The sequence below is a fragment of the Enhydra lutris genome, unplaced genomic scaffold, assembly GCF_002288905.1.
Source record: "Enhydra lutris kenyoni isolate GAN:26980312 unplaced genomic scaffold, ASM228890v2 scaffoldscaffold1, whole genome shotgun sequence".
In the NCBI taxonomy this organism is placed as follows: domain Eukaryota; kingdom Metazoa; phylum Chordata; class Mammalia; order Carnivora; family Mustelidae; genus Enhydra; species Enhydra lutris.
In genome coordinates this window covers 65,907,709-65,929,977 of record NW_019154085.1, presented here as the reverse complement: position 1 = coordinate 65,929,977, position 22,269 = coordinate 65,907,709, and the positions used below count along the sequence as shown (strand labels likewise).

At 39.2% G+C, this 22,269-nt stretch overlaps 1 protein-coding gene across 2 annotated transcripts in view; it reads left to right on the top strand.

Moving 5' to 3' along the window:
- Nucleotides 1-22,269, top strand: part of LOC111142692 (ATP binding cassette subfamily B member 11) — a 95,258-nt gene that overhangs the window by 34,615 nt on the left and 38,374 nt on the right. For both annotated transcript variants that reach the window (XM_022495988.1, XM_022495990.1), the window contains 9 exons: nucleotides 1,718-1,805; nucleotides 2,924-3,057; nucleotides 4,731-4,902; nucleotides 7,703-7,827; nucleotides 9,383-9,557; nucleotides 15,127-15,240; nucleotides 17,874-17,984; nucleotides 20,125-20,250; nucleotides 21,839-22,042. In XM_022495988.1, the coding sequence (XP_022351696.1) occupies nucleotides 1,718-1,805; nucleotides 2,924-3,057; nucleotides 4,731-4,902; nucleotides 7,703-7,827; nucleotides 9,383-9,557; nucleotides 15,127-15,240; nucleotides 17,874-17,984; nucleotides 20,125-20,250; nucleotides 21,839-22,042 (1,249 nt within the window). The remainder of the gene's footprint in view (nucleotides 1-1,717; nucleotides 1,806-2,923; nucleotides 3,058-4,730; nucleotides 4,903-7,702; nucleotides 7,828-9,382; nucleotides 9,558-15,126; nucleotides 15,241-17,873; nucleotides 17,985-20,124; nucleotides 20,251-21,838; nucleotides 22,043-22,269) is intronic.

Sequence of the window (22,269 nt, the reverse complement as noted above, 5' to 3'; positions counted from 1 at the left end):
TGATTTGGACTCCTGGAAAAGGTAGCAGTAAAGCTTACAGCCCACACCTCTCTACCGGTGTCTTTTCAGACACCAGTCTAGCTTTTTAAACCTTTCCCTAGCAACCCTCAGTTTGTTTCCTGAGATTAAGAGTATCTTATGGTTTGTCTCCCTCTCTAGTTTCATTTTTCCCTTCCTTCCCCTATGATCTTCTGTCTTGTTTCTCTAATTCCTTATATCGGGGAGATCATATGATAATTGTCTTTCTCTGATGGACTTATTTCGCTTAGCATGATACCCTCTAGTTCCATCCACATCATTGCAAATGTCAAGACTTCAGTTTTTGATGGCTGCATAGTATTCCATTGTATATATATATATACACAACATCTTCTTTATCCATTCATCTGTCAGTGGACATCTAGGCTCCTTCCGTAGTTTGGCTATTGTGGACATTGCTGCTATAAACATTGGGGTGCATGTGCCCCTTTGGATCACTACATTTGTATCTTTGGGATAAATACCCAGTAGAGCAATTGCTGGATTGAAGTTAGCTCTATTTTCAACTTTTTGAAGAATCTCCATATTATTTTAAGGAGTGGCTGCACCAGCTTGCATTCCCACCAACAGTGTAGGAGGGTTCCCCTTTCTCTGAATCCTCGTCAACATCTGTCATTTCCTGACTTGTTAATTTTAGCCATTCTGACTTATATGAGGTGGTATCTCACTGTGGTCTGGATTTGTATTTCCCTGATGCCGAGTGATGTTGAGCACTTTTTTATGTGTGTTGGCCATTTGGATGTCTTCTTTGCAGAAATGTCTGTTCATGTCTTCTGCCCATTTCTTGATTGGATTAGTTTGTCCTTTGGATGTTGAGTTTCATAAGAGGATATGTGCTATGGTGAGCGTTGTGAGTTGTGTAACACTGATGATCACAGACCTGTACCCCTGAAACAAATAATACACTTTATGTTAATTAAAAAAAAAACAAAACAAAAGCCTCTCCCTCGCAGTGCTCCATCACTGCATAATGAACATGAGGGAAGGGCCCTGGTAGACAGAGCACTGAGCTGCCATCTACTGCCCCTGGCTTCTAACAACTGCCAGTGAGTTATTTCTGCCCATAAACATGAAGGGGGTAGGGACGCCTGGGTGGCTTGATGGGTTAAGCATCTACCTTCAGCCAGGGGTCCTGGGATGGAGTCCCACATCAGGCTCCCTGCTCAGCAGGGAGTCTGCTTCTCCCTCTTTCTGCCCTCCCCCACGCACTCTCTCTCTCTCTCTCTCAAATAAATAAGTAAGATTTTTTAAAAAGTAAAAATAAGGGGCACCTGTGTGGCTCAGTGGGTTGAAGCCTCTGCCTTGGGCTCGGGTCGTGGTCTCGGGGTCCTGGGATCGGGCCCTGCGTCAGGCTCTCTGCTCAGCGGGGAGCCTGCTTCCCCTTCTCTCTCTGCCTGCCTCTCTGCCTATTTGTGATCTCTGTCTGTCAAATAAATAAAATTTTTAAAAAAGTAAAAATAAAATGAAAACAAAAGGAGTAGGCATCTTTGCTGGGGTTGGTACCATGAGGTCTAGGGAGAGATTTGTTGGATTGATGATAATTCTACATAGATAAGATGTCTTACCCATATTTCATATATCATTTTCCTCTGTAATATATTATTACATTACCCACAAATGTAATCTTTGGTAAACTTGACCCTACTTCTGTCTTAACATTTTTCCTCCTCTTTTGAAGGTTGCTGGACATTGAAAGTGAAATGATCAAATTTGCCAGTTACTATGCTGGAATCGCTTTGGTAGTACTTATCACAGGATATATTCAAGTGAGTGGTGCCAACATTTTATTTTTAGGTCAACATCTGGGCTCAGAGGCATTACAATGAAATGCAAAGTGCACTCTAACTTTTAAGTTGTTCAGAAGCCCTAAGGACTACAATTTTATTTGGAGGTGGCGGGGGTGGGAGCGGTGAGAGGAAGAATTCATCTTCTCAGACAGGGAGAAAATACAGACAATTGTCTAGAGAGACAGAGAATAGACTGAATTTCAATGTCTCCTCTATTTCATCTTCTAAACTCAAAAATAGGCGGTTGTGGGTGTGTTTGTAGAGGGAGTGTGGGTCCCCCAGAGAAAGCCAGACATAAGGAGTTGGAGAAAAGCAAACTTTACTTTCTTTTTTTTCTTTCACTGCCAAAATCTCACCAACTGTGTTCCAACCCCAAATCTATAAACTGAATCTTAACATAGCCCATATTTAAGCCATGGAAGGGCCTGGAGTTACTTAACCCTTATTAAAGAAGAAAAATATTTCATCTTTTACCTTCTTCTGTAGAAAAAAATAATGACTCTCCTCAACCTCCATTCATTCAAGAATTTCAGGAAGTTCATGTTCATTATAAAGAAAAATGAATCCATTTTCCCCATTCTGGTACTGAGAGTTTTAATAACAGACCGACTTTGCTTGGTTGGGGATAGCTATCAGAAGATTCCCTGCTTATGTCATAATTTTTGTCTTCCTTTCTCTGAAACTCATTGTCCCACAGTCTGAAACCTATGCATACACGCTTGTTGGCAGGCCTCTCAGGGGGGGAAACTACACTCAGAAGGGCCATGAAAAATAGGGATATAAGAGCAAGAATTTCTTGTTGGCGCTGTGAGCCTTCTTTCCGCATGTGGAAAGTGGAGTTTGGTAAGGTTAGATCGACAAGTGGCAAAGCCAAATTCGCACCCAACCCTTCCTGCTTCCCTGGCCACAGCTGTTGGGCTCATCCTCCTCTGAGCAGCAGGTGCTAAGCTCACCGCACTTCCCAGGACTTGGCATTCTGTGACTCACTTTCCTCTCTTTCTCAGGGCTTATACTGAAAGTATTTTCTTCTGAAAAGTGAAGGAATGAAGGAATATTTTTAACATCATAATGCCCAACATTCCTTGCTCCATTTTCAGATATGCTTTTGGGTGATTGCTGCAGCTCGTCAGATACAGAAAATGAGAAAAATTTCCTTTAGGAAAGTAATGCGAATGGAAATAGGATGGTTTGACTGCAATTCCGTGGGAGAGCTGAATACAAGATTCTCTGAGTAAGTAGCTGGTAGGAGGTTTTAATGTACGTGTGCATTTTTTATCATAGAACCCTTGTTTCTAAATTAAATAACAATTAGAAACACATTTTCAGTCATTTTGGATACATTTTGTCTCTTAAATTGAGCTTTTATGGGTAGCATCATTTTTTCATAGGTCATGCTTTATCTGATATGATCATTAACAATTGAAAGCCAGAATACTACAGTTTTGTTTGTAGGTCCTTGATCAAAATACTAGAAATGGAGGATTACAGAATGGAGTTAAAAGAAATAGGGCTGTGTGGCTTCTAAAAGAGAGACTGAGGGATGTCACAATCCATTTATCTATAGGGAAAAACAATGCACTTACAAGGAATTATCTTGCCTTTGTTGTTGAGGTCATTTCTGCACATAAAAACAAAGACCAAAAAAAAAGTCCAAAGTAGTTTGAGAAAGATTCAAACTAAACAACTGGATTTAAATCTGGTGAATACCCAAAGACCAGTTGGGGTCATTGATAGCCCCCCTTCCCCTCTTCCTCTAGGTATTCTGAATGACCCCTGAGTAATTAGAAGCAATTGAATCCTACTGAATTGAACTTTGGGGTCCCATGAGGTCCCATGAGAGAGTGTGTATTACAGTGAAGATCAAAGACTGAATGTTGGGATACTCAGATTCTAGCACTCTTTCTGCCCCTTATTTACTGTGACATTGAACAGATACTTAATCTTGCTAGAATACAATTGTCAAATCTCTGGATAATATCTTGAGACATTTTTTTGCTGTTAAGTCCTAAACCCTGTTTGTTCCATCTAAACAGGAGATTATGAGAATGTTCCTAGGAATATGAATTTAATGTAATTATATTCAACCAATATTCTAGATGACTCAACTGTATGCAAGCCATAGAGATAAGCCACACAAGTCCTGGTCTCAGGGAACTTACAGCCTAGTGGGAGGGATAAAGGTGCAAGCAAACAAATAAAGTTGACACATTGATGGCTTATTGTACTCTAAGCACTGTTCTATATACTTAACATATACTAACTAATCCTCATTACAACCTATTGAGGTAGGTTCTGTCATTATCCCCATTTCACAGATGAGGAAACTAAGGCACAGAAAGGTTAAGTAATTAGCCTAGGAAAAGTTTGTGTTCTTAACCACAGAGTCTGTGATCTTAGCCACTATTCCATACTGCCTATAAGCAAAATGCAATAATTATATACATGTTCTCATACATACACAGATTCATTACATTGCTGTGCAAGCACAGGGTGAAGATACTAGTTTTTCCTTGGGGGTTTTTATGACTTAGGTGGTGTGTAGGTTGCACCTCGAGGCTAAAAGTGTTTAGCAGTTATAAAGAAGGAAAGAAGGACTCTTCAGGACAGACCAAGAATATGAGTTATAAGAAAGAAAGAAACAAATAAGATTATTTCTGAAAGTCTTTGTCAACACTGAATGGACACCAGTTGGGAAAACTGGGTTGAGGACAAACTTACTGGGCTGTAAGGGAGGGAGAGGCTTGATGACCTCACGGGCTGTAGCAAGTTTCTTCAAACGTGAAAGGCTGTTTCCCAGGAGCAGTGGGGTACAGAGCTGGCAGTAGAAGGGAAAGCCTGGGATTTCTCAACAAGAATTTGAATTGAACAAAATCAGTTTTAGTGATCAAAGCCTCTCATTTCTAGCGATATTAACAAAATCAATGATGCCATTGCGGACCAAATGGGCATTTTCATTCAGCGCATGACCACGAGCATCTGTGGGTTCCTGTTGGGATTTTACCAGGGTTGGAAACTGACCTTGGTCATTATCTCTGTGAGCCCTCTTATCGGGATTGGAGCAGCCATCATTGGTCTGGTAAGAATGTCTTCTCACTTCTCCCAAGACATCTGCACTAAGAAACAGCCAGAAATGTGAAACTCAATTCTTTTTTCCTATGTATGTTTAGTCAACATTATTTATCATTGTTTCAATTTATTTTGCTTGGTTATCCTCAGTATCAAATAACATTCCATCAATCCAGGGGTTGATGATGTTTTAATAACATAAATATTATTGTATTAATAACAGTAACAACTACATTTTTTGAGCATTTACTATTTTGCCAGGCACTGTAAGGAACTTCATATATATTATCTCTAATCTTTACAATGATCTTCAAAAGTATTAATGCCATTTTAGCCATAAGAAATGGAGGCTCAGAGAGTAAAGAGACTTGTCTGGGACTGTACAGCTAGCGAGTGACAAAACTGGATTCAAATACAAGGGAGTCTGAGTCCAAATCCCCCATCCACTCTCTCATATGCCTGTTGCTTCCCATGGTCTCCCAATCAGATGTTTTCTCCAAAAAGTCCCAACAAATGTACCCATCTCAGTAACAAAAACATAAAGGAGATTTCTGCATTCACAGCTTTGTTCTCCACGCAGTCTGATCAGTTTCAGAAAGAGGTCACCTGACCCATTCTGAGCAGTGTCTCCGTTCTCCAGGCATGCAGGCCAAGAAAAAGTTTAGGAGTAGGAATTTTGGGTCATCCCAGTTAGAAAACACTCCCAAGGATTAATAAATGCTTATATCATACTTTTAGAGCAGTCCCATCAGATAGCAGGTCATGGGATCAGGCACACTACTAATTTGCTGTAAATGAGAATAGAATTTATGTGAAAAGCTGCATACGCTCATATCACTGAGCAACAGGAAACCAATCTCCATAATATTTTCTAGCAAAATATTCTTGACAATCTGCTGGCTATATTACTCAAACGTTTCCCAGGTAGTATGGAGTGACAATGGCAAAGAGCTCATTCCTCTCAACTGATCCCCCCCTGACTCTGCCATGTGGCTCAAGAAAGATACATTTAGCATGTCAATACTTGAGCTTTCTCATCTTGAAGATAAGGATGATACTTCCCAAAGGTCATTGTGATGACTTAAGGCATCATCCATGTTATGCACTTAGGATGCCATCTGGCACAGAATTAATTGTTCGAGAGATATTAGCTTTTATTTTTTCCAATCCACTGACAGTCTTTCCTACAAAACACTTCTTAGCTTCATTCCAGGGAAGCCTCACTATCCACGGGGAAACTTTGGGGGTTCTGTAAACATTTGATTCAGCTTTTTCCCCCTAAATATACTTAATCTCTTTTCTCAAACCCGTGATTAATATTCATACTCCGATGGGTCAGATGTCACATTTCAACATAGGGGAGATGTAGCCTGGGTAACTTGATTTTGACAGGTTTAGGGCATGGTTTCTCTTGCTATCTCAAGTGCCCATATTTCAAGTTCTTATAAATGTGTCACTGATTTGGAATGTTGTAGTTCTGCACTGGTTTCTTCTTGAACTCAAGTCTATGCATGTTTGTGTAAAATGATACAAGCAACCTCACTAAGCCCAATTCAAAAGCAGGACCAAAAGTAGAAGGCAGGCAATATATGACATGTTACACGTTACTGTGGGTTTTATATGCCTTTGTCTGACTTTTATATTTACCATGAGAAACATGTGCAATCATTAAATATTTTCCAATTTACATCTTTAAATTCCTGTATCACTTTAACAGAAGTAAACTGAGATTATTTAATGTGCATTAAATTACAATAAGACTATTAATATTCACAACTACTTCATTTTCTCATACATAATTTAGAAATAAATTAGAAGAGGATTGTGATAAAAACTGCAATGTCTTTCGTAACACCTAAATTCAGATTTTCATGTTGATGAAAATAGCACTAATTTCCCTATGGTTGCCCTTTCAAGTCACAACTTTTGTAAAGTGTGTTCTTGTGACATAAATATGTTGTAACAAAATGCTACATTTACTTATTTTGTATCTATTTTGTATTAAATTCCATTTAAGATTTAGTTTGAGAAGAGTTCTGCTGCTAAAAGTTTGGAAAAACTTGGAAGATAAATTCCTTCAGTCTGGGTACTATATATATTTTAGATTTCTGAGCTAGTTGAACTTCCACAATATTTGCTTGTGTTCATTCTGGTATCTTCATCTGTGCCAGGGATTTCTTTGGTGATTAATTCTAATTACAACTTAATCCAAGTCCAATTTTAGAAAAAGTAACTGGTTATGTATTAAATGCAACATCATTTTAGTTCCTTTTGTAAAGAGCAAAACTAGTTAGTTGAGCCCCCACAGTTGAGTCAAAATGGTTAATATTTATCTGGAGCTTTCTCCTGTGCAATTACCATTGCAGCATCATGAGCCTCTGTGTGGTCAGGACCTCTCTCCCAATTATATACTCTGACTAACCTCCAGTCTATGTCTCTGGTGTTTGTCCATAAATTGTGCAAAAGGCCTGTGGTCAACAGAAAACAAGTGTTATGGTATTCATTAGTATAATGAGTGAAACACTGTGGTCTCACAGAATGCCCTATTTGGGGCTTACTCTGTGAGATGGTTTTAGAGGCTGACTTCTAAAGAAGTCATTTTGGTATGCTAACAACCAAACATTCGTGGATGGGGCTTAACACGGCTCAAACTTGGACTAGATTCTTTCCTCGGTGAACACTGTTACAGCAAGGATCTAGTCTTGTATGACACCAACCACATACTTAACTCTGCTAAATGAATCACTGAATGACAGGGACTTACCTCATTCTCTGGTCTTCATGTTTTGTTTTCTTCTTTTGGATTTTAGAGTGTGTCCAAATTTACTGACTATGAATTGAAGGCCTATGCCAAAGCTGGGTCAGTGGCTGATGAAGTCATTTCATCTATGCGAACAGTGGCTGCTTTTGGTGGTGAGAAAAAAGAGGTTGAAAGGTTGGTTTATTGAAATGTCTGCCACTTTCCTGAATTTCATCATTTGGTATACTACCCTGAATCTTCCCTATTTTGTATAAAGTGGCAGATTCACCTTGGTCTGTTTACCCTGATAGAGCTTTTCTTCAAGAGGTAGCTGAGAGTAATCAGTTGGGCAAAGCATTACAAGGACCCCAAGCCTTTAGCACTGTGTGTTTTTGAAAATGTAGGTGGAGATTTTTAGAATATTATCTTAGGTTAGGTATTTATTTCGACACTGGTGGTGTATATGTATGCATATATTACCTCCTGGAGGTCTGTAACACTGCTGCATGATCTAAAATGCTGCTCAGCATATTTTTTATTCAGCATCTTCTACTCAGCTACTGTACTACATGCTCTTTATAAAGTCTGATAAAATTTCCACTTAGTCAAACAAAATTTAGCATTGGGTTTATTACAGACCATCATTCTTGGAGATTAATTCTTCATGAAAATAAAAAACCTAAACGACCCGAATAACACTGTTGTCGAGAATGTGATTTTATTTTTCCTTTTATCTAATATTTATTAAGTGCTTACCATGTGCCAAGTACTGATTTTATAAAATAGTCACCAAATGAATTCACTTATTTCATGAGTTGTAGATCTAGTATGATGATGTCATTCTCAATTGTTACCAAGTAAAAAAGAGAAGAGAATTTGAAGTCTCTAATTATTCTCTTTTCCTTTTTTTACCTCATTTGGCTCCTTTTGGTTTATAGAGTGAAGTTACCTAGTTTCTTACAAAAAATTTCAGTAGCATACTTCCTTCACCATAAAAGATATTCATTATTGCTATTAATAGCAGTTTTATAAATGTTACGAAAATGGTAACAAACACAGGATAGACCTTCACTTTGTCCTGAGAAATATTAAATGTTCTCCATGATTTTTTTTTTTTTTGAGAAGAAGGAAGGCAGTTACAGAATGTCTGAGCTTTAAGACAATGCCAATTATTAATGTCTAGATCATAGAATCACAGCAGCCTACAGCTTGGATTGAATTTCTGGATAGTTATCCATATCCCAGGGCTGTGAACCTGACCGGTCATGTTACAACATAACATTCTTGGTCACAGGGCAGATGGGTGAGTGTATGGAGATGAGTTGGTGCAAACACTGGTTTTGAACCTGGGGGGAAAGAGTTGCATCATTTTCTGATGGAAAGCAGGCCATGTGACTTGGTAAAAAACAATTCAAGCACAAATAGTACTAGATCCCTCATGTCCAAACATTTGTGTTGAAAATTCTTTTCTCTTGGGGTAAAGTTCCCACTTTTTTTTACACTGTTCTTATCCAAGAAGTAATCAACCATGAGGTCTGGTTAGGCATCATTCATTCAACATATTTCATTGCCTGGTGGAAATAAGCTAAATAACTCCACGGAAGTTTGTCATTTTCTTTCCTGAAAGCTGCTGTGTTTCTGGGGTAATTTGATGACCATTGAGTAATAGCACAGCGCTGTGGCTATTTTAGACATTCTAACTTGAGCTGCTGCTGCTGCTGACATAGACACAAATGCTTTCTCTTCACAGGTATGAGAAAAATCTCGTGTTTGCCCAGCGTTGGGGAATTAGAAAAGGGATCGTGATGGGATTCTTTACTGGATTCATGTGGTGTCTCATCTTCTTCTGTTACGGACTGGCCTTCTGGTACGGCTCCAAACTTGTCCTAGATGATGGAGAATACTCAGCAGGAACCCTCGTCCAGGTACTTTGGTCTTAATGACCCAGACATCACATTTCCTGTTGGAATTTCAGAAAAGCCTAGAGTTAAGGCATTTTTTTGCTCCTTTAGTGTCTGAGAGAGGAGAGCAGAAAGGATTTGATGGAGTCCATCTGCAGAAACAAGCAATACCTACACATTTTATAGGAAAGGAACACTAAGCATTGGAATTGATGAGACCAGCGATTTAATAATTTCCACTTAACTGAAGATTTTATAGCTGTAAAGCAATGATTTTCTGACTGAGTCCAAAGATAATATGCCATGAAAATGGGAAGCCAGTGGTCTCTCAGCTAAAAATTAACAGCTCATGTAGTTAAGCTTAATAATAGTACAAGATATGTGCTAATGGGTGTATTTGTGGAACATAATGAGTTACTAGATATCAAGCCAATGATATCCTCAACTGAACAGGTAATACAACCATATTTTATTGCTCATTTGTGCTATAGTCATGCTATCACGAATGCTATGGCTACTCTAATTTTCAGTATTTTTTTCCGTTGTTCTTTTAAGAATTATTGAGAAACTACTATATGCCAGACCCATAGAAAGCCCAGAAGAGTCAATAGTGAACTGAAGAAATGTGATCTTCACTGAAAAGAAATAAAATAAAATAAAATGAAAAAAAAAAAAAGAAGAAATGTGATCTCTTCCTGATGTAACATATAGATCAGTGGGGAAGAGAAGCAATAATTAAACAACCCTATCAGTGTCTAATGACAGAGGAAAACATGTGCTATGGAAGACAAGGACATTAGCAGCAAAGAGCAGGGTAATCGGGTGTGGCTAGGGTCAGAGAAAGCTCTTCCTCCTGCTCATGAACCCACATCTTTCCTCCTTAGCTTATAGCTCCTCTCATTACAGCTGGACTCTTGTCATCGTTCTGATTCTCAGCTGAATGGCACCTCCCCAGTAAGGCCTTCCATGCTCATCCAATCTTGTATTCTCTTGTATGCCTTGCTGAACTTTCCCTTCAGAGCCCTTGAGTGAAACTGAACATTCGGATTCGTTTACATTTGTTCCCACCCCTTCCTGCCCTCACACAGGAGGCCAGGGAGATAAAACATGAAATACCCGTTTCATTTGGCCTATTAATTATTTAATTAAATATAGTAATATTTTTATTTTAGATTTTATTTATTTATTTATTTGAGAGGAGAGAAAACATGCAGCACAAGGAGTGGGAGGGGCAGAGGGAGAGAGAGAATCTCAAGCAGACTCTCCACTGAGGGCAGAGCCTGATGTGGGGCTCTGTCTCACAGCCCTGAGGTCATGCATGACCTGAGCTGAAATCAGGAGTCAGACACTTAGTTGACTGAGCCACCCAGGTTCCCCATAATTAATTAATTAATTAAAAATTAATTTTAAAGGCATGGAGATGAGAAGCGGTTTCATATAAGATTCTTAAATAAAAATACTTAGGCTCAAGATTCTGGGTGACACAGGCACCAATTAAACAATGAAAAATGCTAAAAATCTTATATACTAGAAATTTCCTAGCTGATACTTTATAATTTGAGGTCTACTGCTTTAGTATAAATACATATCTAGGGAAAGTTGAATGGGATTTTATTTTATTCAACTTTCTAGGGAAAGTTGGATGGAATTTTACAAATAGGAATGATTATCAGAGGTCAAGCCGTAGTCCATCTAAGCTACTGCTTTATTTCATTAACGGCTTGATGATACACTAAGAACAACTTTTTAAAATTCAGTCCTTCTTTGCAAGATGAACAACTGGCATCACTTGAACTTTGTTTTAAAAAATTAAACATGATAAGACATATTAAAGTGTCTTTTGGACCTTAAAGGGATAGAAAGAAGGAAAATGTTCCTTTCGTTGTAATTTAAGCACTTTCTTAACAATTCTAATATAGCTTTGCACATTTGAAAATCCAGTGAAAGTACTGCAGGTCGGAAACTGACTATGAAGTCCCTCATCTTTATTGGTCAAATGGCCCTTAAGAACTTTCAACATTTACCAGTTGACTTCCATCCCAGATGCTTATATCTGCTCATTCTGCAGAAAAACATGCATTGAGAAAAGACATTCTTCCTTTCAAGGAAGGAGAGGACAGAGGTGTGCCCAAATAAAAGTTCAGAGGGAGGAACGAATTGGTAAACTGAAAATTGAATAATACACAATTCCAGCTGGAAACACTGAATTTAAAAAACCCCTTGGTTACTCTTTAGCAGGAATCCAATGTTATGTTTCTGCCTAAAGAGAAATTGAGGCATACTAAAATCTTTAGGAGATTCTTTAAGCAAAAATAATTCCAGTTGGGCAGCACCAAATCAGAAGTGATGAGAAGCCACTCTCTACCCACAGGACCAGGGGGAGAGACTCTTATAGAGAAGAGGCAGAAACAAAGCAAAACAATTATTTGATGGGCTCTGGCTTAAGCAGCTGCCTTGCCTGGGGAATCTGAATCGACCATTTGTGATTGGTTGTCCTTGGGCTTTTGATGTCTTGAACTTGAGGCATTTGTGCTTAGGTTTTAGGTTGCTCATGTAGGCTACTAAGGCATCAAATCAACCTCAGCCTAATGGCCTCCTTGTTTAACCAATTTGACGCTCCTCAGCTTCCAGTGTCCACTCTTGTGTATACCTTTTGTAAGTAACTGGGCTGAGAGAGTACTTACTTTGTGCAGATGTGACGTACTATGTGTCTCTAACGTTTTCATCATCAATTATTAACCTTACCTCCTACTCCTAAATGCCTTCCTGCAAGCTGCTGCTTGCACCTTAAGAAATATCTCTTTGGGAAAATAAGAGACCTCCATTAACAGTATAATCATTGATCTTTCTCTTTCTCTCCCTTCCTTTGTTGCTTCCTTCCTCTGTCCCTCCAACTCTCTCTTTCTCTCACTCATGTGTGCAGGCACATTTTTGGCCATACTTCTGAGTAGCAAACTATGAAGTCTGAGTATGCATGAGCTGGGTTGAGTGTTCTTAATCCACTAAAGTAATTAACAATTAGGCTAACTGAATATATTTTTTGATGAACAAAATCATTATTGGCTGCATGGTAATTGAGCATACATGGTAAGTGGTTCACATAAATGACTGATTGGTATCTCTTGTACACAGACAAAAAACAAACTCGGTGAGCTATTAGGAGAGAAGATGAAAAGGAATTGAAGAATGCAGAAGGCTGCTCTTTGTGCTTCCCAGGTTTCAGGATTCAGTAATAAAAAATAACAGCAGGAATAGAGAGTAACATTATTCAGTGTGTATAAGGTATCAAGCACTAAGTGACATATTTCATATAAATACCATATGTCATATCAAAACTTCATTCTATATTGATGCCATTCTACTACCACTTAAAAATGAAATGGAGCCATGAGATTGAAAAATATGTGTTGAGGGGCATGGAGTCTGGATCTGGCTTCCAAGGAGTCAGTGATCCCCTTCTCCCTAGCACAGCACACCCATAGATAGATTGTTCCCCGGTGGTCTCCCTTGCATTTCCTCTTCCCACACTGCATCCTTGGGTCTAGAGTGAAATGTTTAGGGTGGGAATTGATGGTCTGTTGGGGTAGGTGCTAGCCATTGTGATGATACTAGTACAGGCCTCTGCCCTGTCCCCACCCACTCTTTCCCTAAGTAGCCCGAGGAAGACATTTGCAAAGCCAGTCTGAGCAGGGTTTGATTGCAAGCCTCAGCTTAGCCCCCTAGTGATTCAATCTAGAATCTTGAGCAGGAGTCAGCAAACTATGGCCCACCAGACAAGTCCAGCCTGATGCCCGTTTTTTGTAAAGTTTTATTGGAACACAACCATAATTATTTGTTCACTATTGTCTATTGCTGCCTTTGTAGTACATAGCAGAGTTGTGTAATTGCATCAGAGCCCATATGGCCTAAAAAGCCTAAAATATATACTATCTGGCACATTGTAGAAAATGTTTGCTGACCCCTGATCTAGGACATGTGGAAGGCTTCCTTTGCTCAGTTGGGAAGACCTCTGATAAAGGTGGTCTTAACTCAATTTAGAAAAGTACCATTCTGTCTATTCACTGTATCACTTTCTATGTGTGGAATCTTGCTTCTTTCAACATCATTACCACCATTTATGTGGCCAACACTGGATTAATCACTCTTTATTTCATTTAATGTTCATACAAGTCCCATGAGGTGTAAGCTATTAGCATCCCTGTGTTACAGATAAAGGAATTGGAGCTTGAAAGATGAAGTAATCTGCCCATAGGAGGAACTACTTTCTGTAACTAAGGAAAAGGAACAAAAAAGATGAAGAGAGAATGTTTGTCCCACACACCGAGTGGGGAATTCAGAGAGAAGGCAAGAGGGAACTGGGCACATCATCATGATTTGTGGAATGGAGGTTACTGGAAGGAGGGAGGTAACTGGGAGGTTCTGAGGAGTCTCATGGTCCAGACAGAAGACCAAAAGAAAGCAGGGAAACCATCACAGACTAAGTTCATTTGACTGCCCGAAGTAGACTACAGTCAGGCAGAAGCCAGTCTTCAGCTCAGCAAGTAACTCCTGTCCCTGATGGATGGTGGCCAATGAAACATCCTCCATGAGAATCATGTGACTAGCACCCATTTGGTCAAGAGAAGTCTTGTGCTCTTCCTAGGGGCATGTGACAAATTGCCTCATTGCTTCTTCCTTTATGAACAGCACTGATAAACACAAAGCACTATTTGGTAGGATTATATGCTCCTCAAGTCACCTTCCCCTAATCCAATGAAAGGGCTGGGTTGGTGAGTTAAAGGACAGCTTCCTCAGTATTGCTCAGGAACCTGGCCATACCAACTGCATACCACCAGCAGAAGCTGGGCCTGTTTACAAGACAGAATGTCAGTCAAGAGCCTGGGTTCAAATGCTGCTCTACCACTTAATACAGGTTTTAATGTAGGATAAGTTAGGGAACATCCATACACCTTGGTTTTCTCTTCTGTTATATGGATTAAGCGAAGTAATACAGGTAAAGCACTTAGAAATATACATGAGTAAAAGTAGTAGTAGTAGTAGTAGTAGTAGTAGTAATAGCTGTAGTTATCCTAGTAGTGTTCTACTAGTAGCAACAATAGAGCAGTAGTAGCAAACCTGTATTGCATGTACCTATCTCTAGGACAATCAAGCTGATCATACTGTCTTCATTGCTTCAATGGCCCTTTAACCAGAAGATCATATAAGCCTGCTTATATTACAAACTGAATTATCCTATCACTATTCTAACTCACTTTGTGTCTATATGCTGCCTTGCTTAGACCTCTTACTCATTTCAAAATATGTTCTTCTTTGTAGAATAGTGTTCTACAGTCTTGTAGTATAATGTTCTATACATAGATTTTCAGTTAAATATAATGTAGTCTTTTAAACCATAACAATAGAAAAATTGGAGATACTTTGCTGGGGGAAAAAAAACTATTCCAGGTGTTTCTAGAGAACTATTTAGCTTTCAAACTCCCATGGAAGAATATTTCTGAGAAATATCTGAGTTCACATGGATAGCCCAAATGATGGCACTATTTACAAATTGACAAAAACACGTGAAAACCATGTTTATCTCTTTTCATTTCAGATTTTCCTCAGTATTCTACTAGGAGCTTTAAATCTTGGCAATACTTCTTCTTGTCTGGAAGCCTTTGCAACTGGGCGTGCAGCGGCCACCAGCATTTTTCAGACAATAGACCGGGTATGTGAAAGCCGAAGTAAAGGCCATGAGCAGGTTGAGGGTGAGGAGAAAAATGCAGTTCTGAGGAATTTACCCTCAATGTTAAGAAAAACGAGGGACTATTACAATGCCCTTAATTCAGCAGTACTTAATTGGGACTGTCATGAGCCAGACCCCATACTTAGTTGGGACTGCAAGAGTGAAATAGAACAAATAAGGCTCTTGCTCTCCTATCATATTGGAAAACAGGCAATAAAGAAGTAAGCACATTTATGGATCGAGAGGATATTATGCTGAGTGAAGTAAGTCAGACAAAGAAAGACAAATACCATATGAGTTCACTTATATGGAGAATCCCTATTTGCAAAGCAAATGGAAAACGAAAAAACAAACAGACTCATAAATACAAACAACAAACTGGTGGTTGCCAGCGAGGAGGGGGCTGGGGGATGGGGTGAAGGGGATAAACTGTCAGTTGTAAAATAAATAAGTCACTGGGATGAAAAGCCAATGATATCCTAATAGTAGCCAATGATAACCTAATAACTTTGTATGATGACAGAGGGTAGCTACACATATATTGGTGAGCATTTGATAGTGTAATTATTGAATCACTATGTTGTACACCTGAAACCAATCTTACTTCAGTGAAAAATAAAAGTTGGAAAAAGAAGTAAGTACATTCAAAGATAAGATAATATCAGTGCAATAAAGGAAATAAAATAGCACGGTAACGGTTGGGGTGAGGGGAGGAGTCATTAAGTGAGGGGAACCTCATCTCTGAGGGGGTAGTATTTGCGCAGAGAACCCCAGGAGCGTCAGCCATGCAAAGTGAGGCTTAGGGGAGGAGCTGTACGTGGGAAGTGAGAGCAGGGGGCAGCGATTCCGGAAGAGAGCCCTTCCGGTTGGTGAAAGATTGGTGAGTGCAGGGACCAAAAACAAGGTCAGTGTGTCAGAGCAGAGTGAGCAAGAGCACAGAGGCTGGAGAGAGAGAGGAAGGGGCCAGATCATGCAAAGCTTTAAGGCCAAGTTCATAAGTCTGGATTATCTTCTAACTGTGACAGAAATCTTCTACAAGCTTGTAAAGGATTCTGGTAGCCTAGCTAGGATTTCCCTGGTTATCTACTGAAGCACATCGGACGTCAGCTAGAAAGTCAAAATCCAAGAATAGAAGGGGGAAGATGGCAAGATGTTGTTCTTCCTCTGTGGCAGCCCTGGAAAGCAAGAGGTATTTCTTTGGTCCCTTAAATATTCAGTATTTATGAAGCATAAAACCTGCCTGAGGAAACTTCATGACTTTATCTGTTTTATGTTTGGAGGCTTCACATATTGCAGTATAAAACGCATTGTTGAAGACCAAATAGGCACATTGAAATATCCAAATTCTACCTCATTCTTAGGGTTGTTATATGCTCAGGTAAGATGATGAGTCTAAAAGACCTTTGAAACGATTACAAAAAACTAAGGCATTTAAAAATTGCTTCATTATCTTTACTACAGACCCAAGAGGAAGAAAGTAGATTACACCATTGCCCTAGATAGAGATATGATGATGAGTTTCTCTCACAAGCTGGCCCTGGAGATGGCCCTCATTCTTGTCTGGTTAACTAGAATGGTTAAATTCTAGATTAGGCTCACTACTAACAACAACAGAGGTGAAATTCAGCCTAACTGAAAGTTGGTAGTATCTGAGGATACCACTTAAGGACATACAGTTAGTTTTATTTTTTTTTTTTTTTTTATTTTTTTTTTTTAAAGATTTTATTTATTTGTCAGAGAGAGAGCAAGCACAGGCAGACAGAGTGGCAGGCAGAGGCAGAGGGAGAAGCAGGCTCCCCACAGAACAAGGAGCCGGATGTAGGACTCGATCCCAGGACGCTGGGATCATGACCTGAGCCGAAGGCAGCTGCTTAACCAACTGAGCCACCCAGGCGTCCCCATACAGTTAGTTTTAATCATCATCTACCATAGTACTCAGATGTAGAGTACAATTGGACCTCGGCTTAACTGACTAGTTGTGTGGCCTTAGGAAAGATACTTAACCTCTCTGAGAGTTCTCCACTTCCTTAAGCAAACAACTGAGCACAGTGCCTATCTAGTTAGGTTATAGTGACAATTACATAAGTGAAAAAACATATTAAATACCTTGTAAATTGTCTTCAATGGTATCTCAATAATATAATAATATATAATAATGTTAACATATTATATGCTATATAATATAATTATAGATCAATACTGCATATTATATTATATTATTGTTACATAATATAATGTCATAGTAACATATCAACAAATAGTAATAAACTAATTATAATTATTTAATGTGAAGTTATGTATCAATTATTCATAGGCATTGTATTTCATATTGATCATAATTAATTATATATTAATTCGCTGTGTATGTTCTCTATTAATATATTATATATGTAATATAACATACTAATACTATTCATATCTAGTAATATATCTCATATTAATATCTCAGTAATTGTTAGAATTATTACTATTATTAATAAATATTTAATGTGGAAGCAACTTTGTTGCAGTGTTTTACCTGGTGATTGTTCTGTTTTATCAGTAAATTCAGACCAAGTTGGACAATAAATGCATATATATTTGTTGCTGCTATATTCCTTTATACTCTACTCCAGAAACCCATCATTGACTGCATGTCAGAGGATGGTTACAAGTTGGATCGAATTAAAGGTGAAATTGAATTCCATAACGTGACCTTCCACTATCCTTCCAGACCGGAGGTGAAGGTATGTGTTTCTCTGGGAACAACAGGACTTTTCTTCTTCAATGATTCATATCCAGGGCCACAAATTACTTGTTTTTCTGAAGCATAGCTGTTTTCAGGAAGAAGGAACAGAAGCACATTTCTCTAGAAGTTCCCTTAGGCATCACGTCATTTCTCAGGCACAAGTCCCATTCCTTTGTAATAACAAAAACGTGCCAGTCCCTCCGGGGAGGACACAGTCTGGCAGCCTGTTCCGGTTAGGTTAGGTCAGGTATGAGCCTCTGTTGAAATGAATGGCCGGGCCCGTCATTGTAAGCATGAGCTGAATAAACTGCCAGGCAATCAGAACAGTCCAGAAGGACAGATGCGGAAGGCGGGACACTACGCGGGTAGGGCATTCCTGGCAAAGGAAAGCTGCTGCCTTTGTAGTTTTTCACTTCCTATCGTAAGTTCACAAGGGTCACTAGATCAGTCTTTGGAGGAAAGGTAATCTTGGGGCCTCCTGCTCTTGGGCTGTGTCTTGGGCTGGATGATTGCCCAGGGCACATGAGGAAGAACATTTAGTTTTACTGCACCTACAGAGCGAGTATGTTTAAAGGCCATTTGCTCTATAGGAAAATTAGCATCTACTCTCCTTGCGTAGGTTGACTTTGAAATGAGACTTTTTCCCAATTTTTTTTTTAAATTTATTTATTTGACAGACAGATCACAAGTAGGCAGAGAGGCAGGCAGAGAGAGACAGGAGGAGGAGGCAGGCTCCCTGCTGAGCAGAGAGCCCGATGCGGGACTCAATCCCAGGACCCTGAGATCATGACCTGAGCCGAAGGCAGAGGCTTTAACCACTGAGCCACCCAGGCGCCCCCTTTTTCCCAATTTTTAACAGAATACCTTTAGCCACCCTTTCTTAATATTTCTGTTATAGGAACTAAATCCCATGCAACTTAATTCTGATACTCTGTACCTAAAACATAGGTAAACACATACATAGGCACACACAAACATACACACATACATTAGACGTATATATAAAACATAGGTACCTATATATTCTGATTAAATTGCTGAAGTATATTTTCTATAACTGTTACATATCACATAGATATGGAAACATTCAATGTCACAACATATGTCAAAGTACCTTGTGAAAGAGAAGCCGCAAGGCAGTACTCAGTAAAGATATTCTAATGGATGGCTAAAAGCTTGCTTTATAATATCTGTTCAGAACCAGCTCATAATAGCTGTTTCATAAATACCAGTTGTATTAAAACACATTTGTTTCATTTCTCTTTTGTCTTCTACTCCCCACACCAGTAGTTTGTTTTAATAAAATCTTCTTAACTTACACCTATATGTACTTAGCCCTGCTGGGGGGCGTACCACACTGGGCTATAATGAGGGAAAGCAGTGCCTGCCTGCCCTGGGGGAGGTTACAGTCCAGTAAGTGAAAGTCTATTTGCAAGCCTGACTGTCCGGTGTGAAATGAAATATGTGTGGGATTTTGTCACACAAAGGACCCTAAAACACCTTTACCTAACAAGTATAAAAATCACCACTGACTTGGTGAAAATATCCAACAGATGCTTATGAATTAGCTTCCTATTCTTCCCTTTCTAGACTTAACCACGTTCAGTCTTGACATTTAACAGTGCTTTAAACTTAACAAATGCACCACAAACATTTGTTAGGGAAAGTTTTCCAGATAATACGTTCACACACAATACAAGTGTAGGACAGCTTAGAATTTGTGAATTACTTTGTTGTTAATCTATGATCAGTAAATTAGTATTATATTTCGAACTTAATGGTTTTCTTTCCTTAACTAATTGGGACAGTCTTTTTGAGGCATCCTAGTATATCAGAAGTGTTTTAAATGTGGGTTCCGGAGCATACTTTTAAAAGTTGGCATAGTTTATTTACTACAACAGTGTTACCACACATCATTTGCTTCCTTGGGTGCCACTCTCAGTTTATTAATGAGTAATGTGCTAAATGCTTAAACCTCATCGTAGGCACTTTTTACTGATTTTCTGGTTACTGATGGATATTGATAGTTACTGTTTTGAGGGCATAAGTAAACACGTACAGCGTATCCTCACAAAGCATCCTAACTTACAAGTCTAATTGCCGACAATCTGACCATTGTTCTTTTCTTTTCTCTACAGATTTTAAATAACCTCAGCATGGTCGTTAAATCAGGGGAAGTGACTGCTGTGGTAGGACCCAGCGGATCCGGGAAAAGCACAGCCCTGCAGCTTATTCAGCGTTTCTATGACCCCAGTGAAGGCATGGTGTGTGTCTTCCAGCAATCTCTCAATACAGGGGAGTGGGAGAGTGCAAATGGGGATACATTGGTGAAACGCAAAGGCCTAGCATACACTGAGACCATCTGGATGCACACAGAGTTGACTTACTGAGTTCTTGACTGAATGGAATGGACTAATTCCCGGCATGGTGGTCACGTTCCGTGAACAACCAGCCCGTTCGCTCAGTGATGTGCACATACGTTCAAAATGGTGTTGCTGCCTCGCCAGTGAACTCACATTTCCATTTCCTTCTTTGTATTGTAACAAAATCATTATTGTGCCTTCAAGTTTTCCAAACGCTAAGTATAGGAGAGGTTGCATGGCTAGAATGAATAGATTGATTGTTGGCTGCTTTGAGAATTTAGGTGTTAAAGAAAAATCATATAATTTCACAAACTACTCATTTCTTTTCTCCTTGTGTTTATTTGCCTGTAGACATAGACCCAAACTAAGAAAATAAATATCCATCATTGTCATTTGTTGATTACATATGTCAAATACTTTACAAAAATGATTGCTCATTTTCAAAATGAGCCCCAAGGTATATATGCTCATTTTGTAAGTAAAGGAAGAGTCAAGAGAGATCGACACTTGCCCCTGATTTGAACCCAGGTCCCTTAAATGTCAAAGGCTCTGCTCTTTCTACACTCTCAGAGTCGTTCTTGTCAACATCTCCTTGATGCCTTGAGATAGACTCATTTGAGATGTTCCCCGACATGGGTGCTCTGTTACACTGACATGACTAACACGATGGAATTCTTTTCGATGGACCATTCATCCTACAAGTATTCTTTGTACATACCAGCACAACTATACTCTGAATACATAGAAATCATGGTCTCTTGGTGTAAGATTTTTACTTTTTTGCTAATAGTGATTTTTGCTTATCCCACTTACGGTTTCAATTATGTTTGAACACCAAAGTGTTATTTGATGAATCTGTCCAGAAAGTAAGAGTTACTGTAAAGCATGCCTACAAGATAGGGACCATTTCTTATTTTCTTGGTAGCTTTTTTTTTTTTTTAAAGATTTTATTTATTTATTTGACAGATAGAGATCACAGGTAGGCTGCGAGACAGGCAGAGAGAGAGGAGGAAGCAGGCTCCCCGCTGAGCAGAGAGCCCGATGTGGGGCTCGATCCCAGGACCCTGGGATCATGACCTGAGCCGAAGGCAGAGGCTTTAACCCACTGAGCCACCCAGGCGCTCCCTCTTGGTAGCTTTTGAAGTCCATTTTCGGTCATAAGTCAAAAGATAATAAAAACATACAAAATATTGTGAATAACTGACTTGACTCCATTGAAAAATTAAAAATCTTCCCATTCCTGGGCCAATCATGTTACATTAAATGACCTTTACATCATTTGTGTTTTTACAATGAATTATTCTACAGCTAGACTTGATTTCAACTCTATATCGTCATTCCTATGTAAATAACCTTATTATAGGAGGAATCATCTGTTAAAATCTTGCGCGTCTCTATTATTTCTCCTCATAGGACAAGTAATCTTAATATTTTGATTCAGAACCTTAAAGGATTCCAAGAGATGTGACATTGTGCTCATGTTCTCTAGGTGACTTTGGATGGCCATGACATTCGCTCTCTTAATGTTCAATGGCTTAGAGCTCAGATTGGGATAGTGGAGCAGGAGCCTGTTCTGTTCTCTACCACCATCGCAGAGAACATTCGCTATGGCAGAGAGGATGCAACAATGGAAGATATCATTCGAGCTGCCAAGGCAGCCAATGCCTACAACTTCATCATGGACCTGCCACAGGTACCCTCTGGCCTCTCGTTCCAGGGGGGGAACCCAGAAGTTGTAAAATGAAAGAAAAAGTCCCAAATCCCAAATCATTAAACTCTTAATGCCATGTTAGGTTGCATTCTTGGAAATGTAACATGAGTTTTCCCCTTTGCCTGAAAGCATATTGTTGTTGATATATTAAAAATCTACCAAACAGGGAACTTTCTTTTAAACGCTCCCTTTGGCAAGGGCAGAGTCTT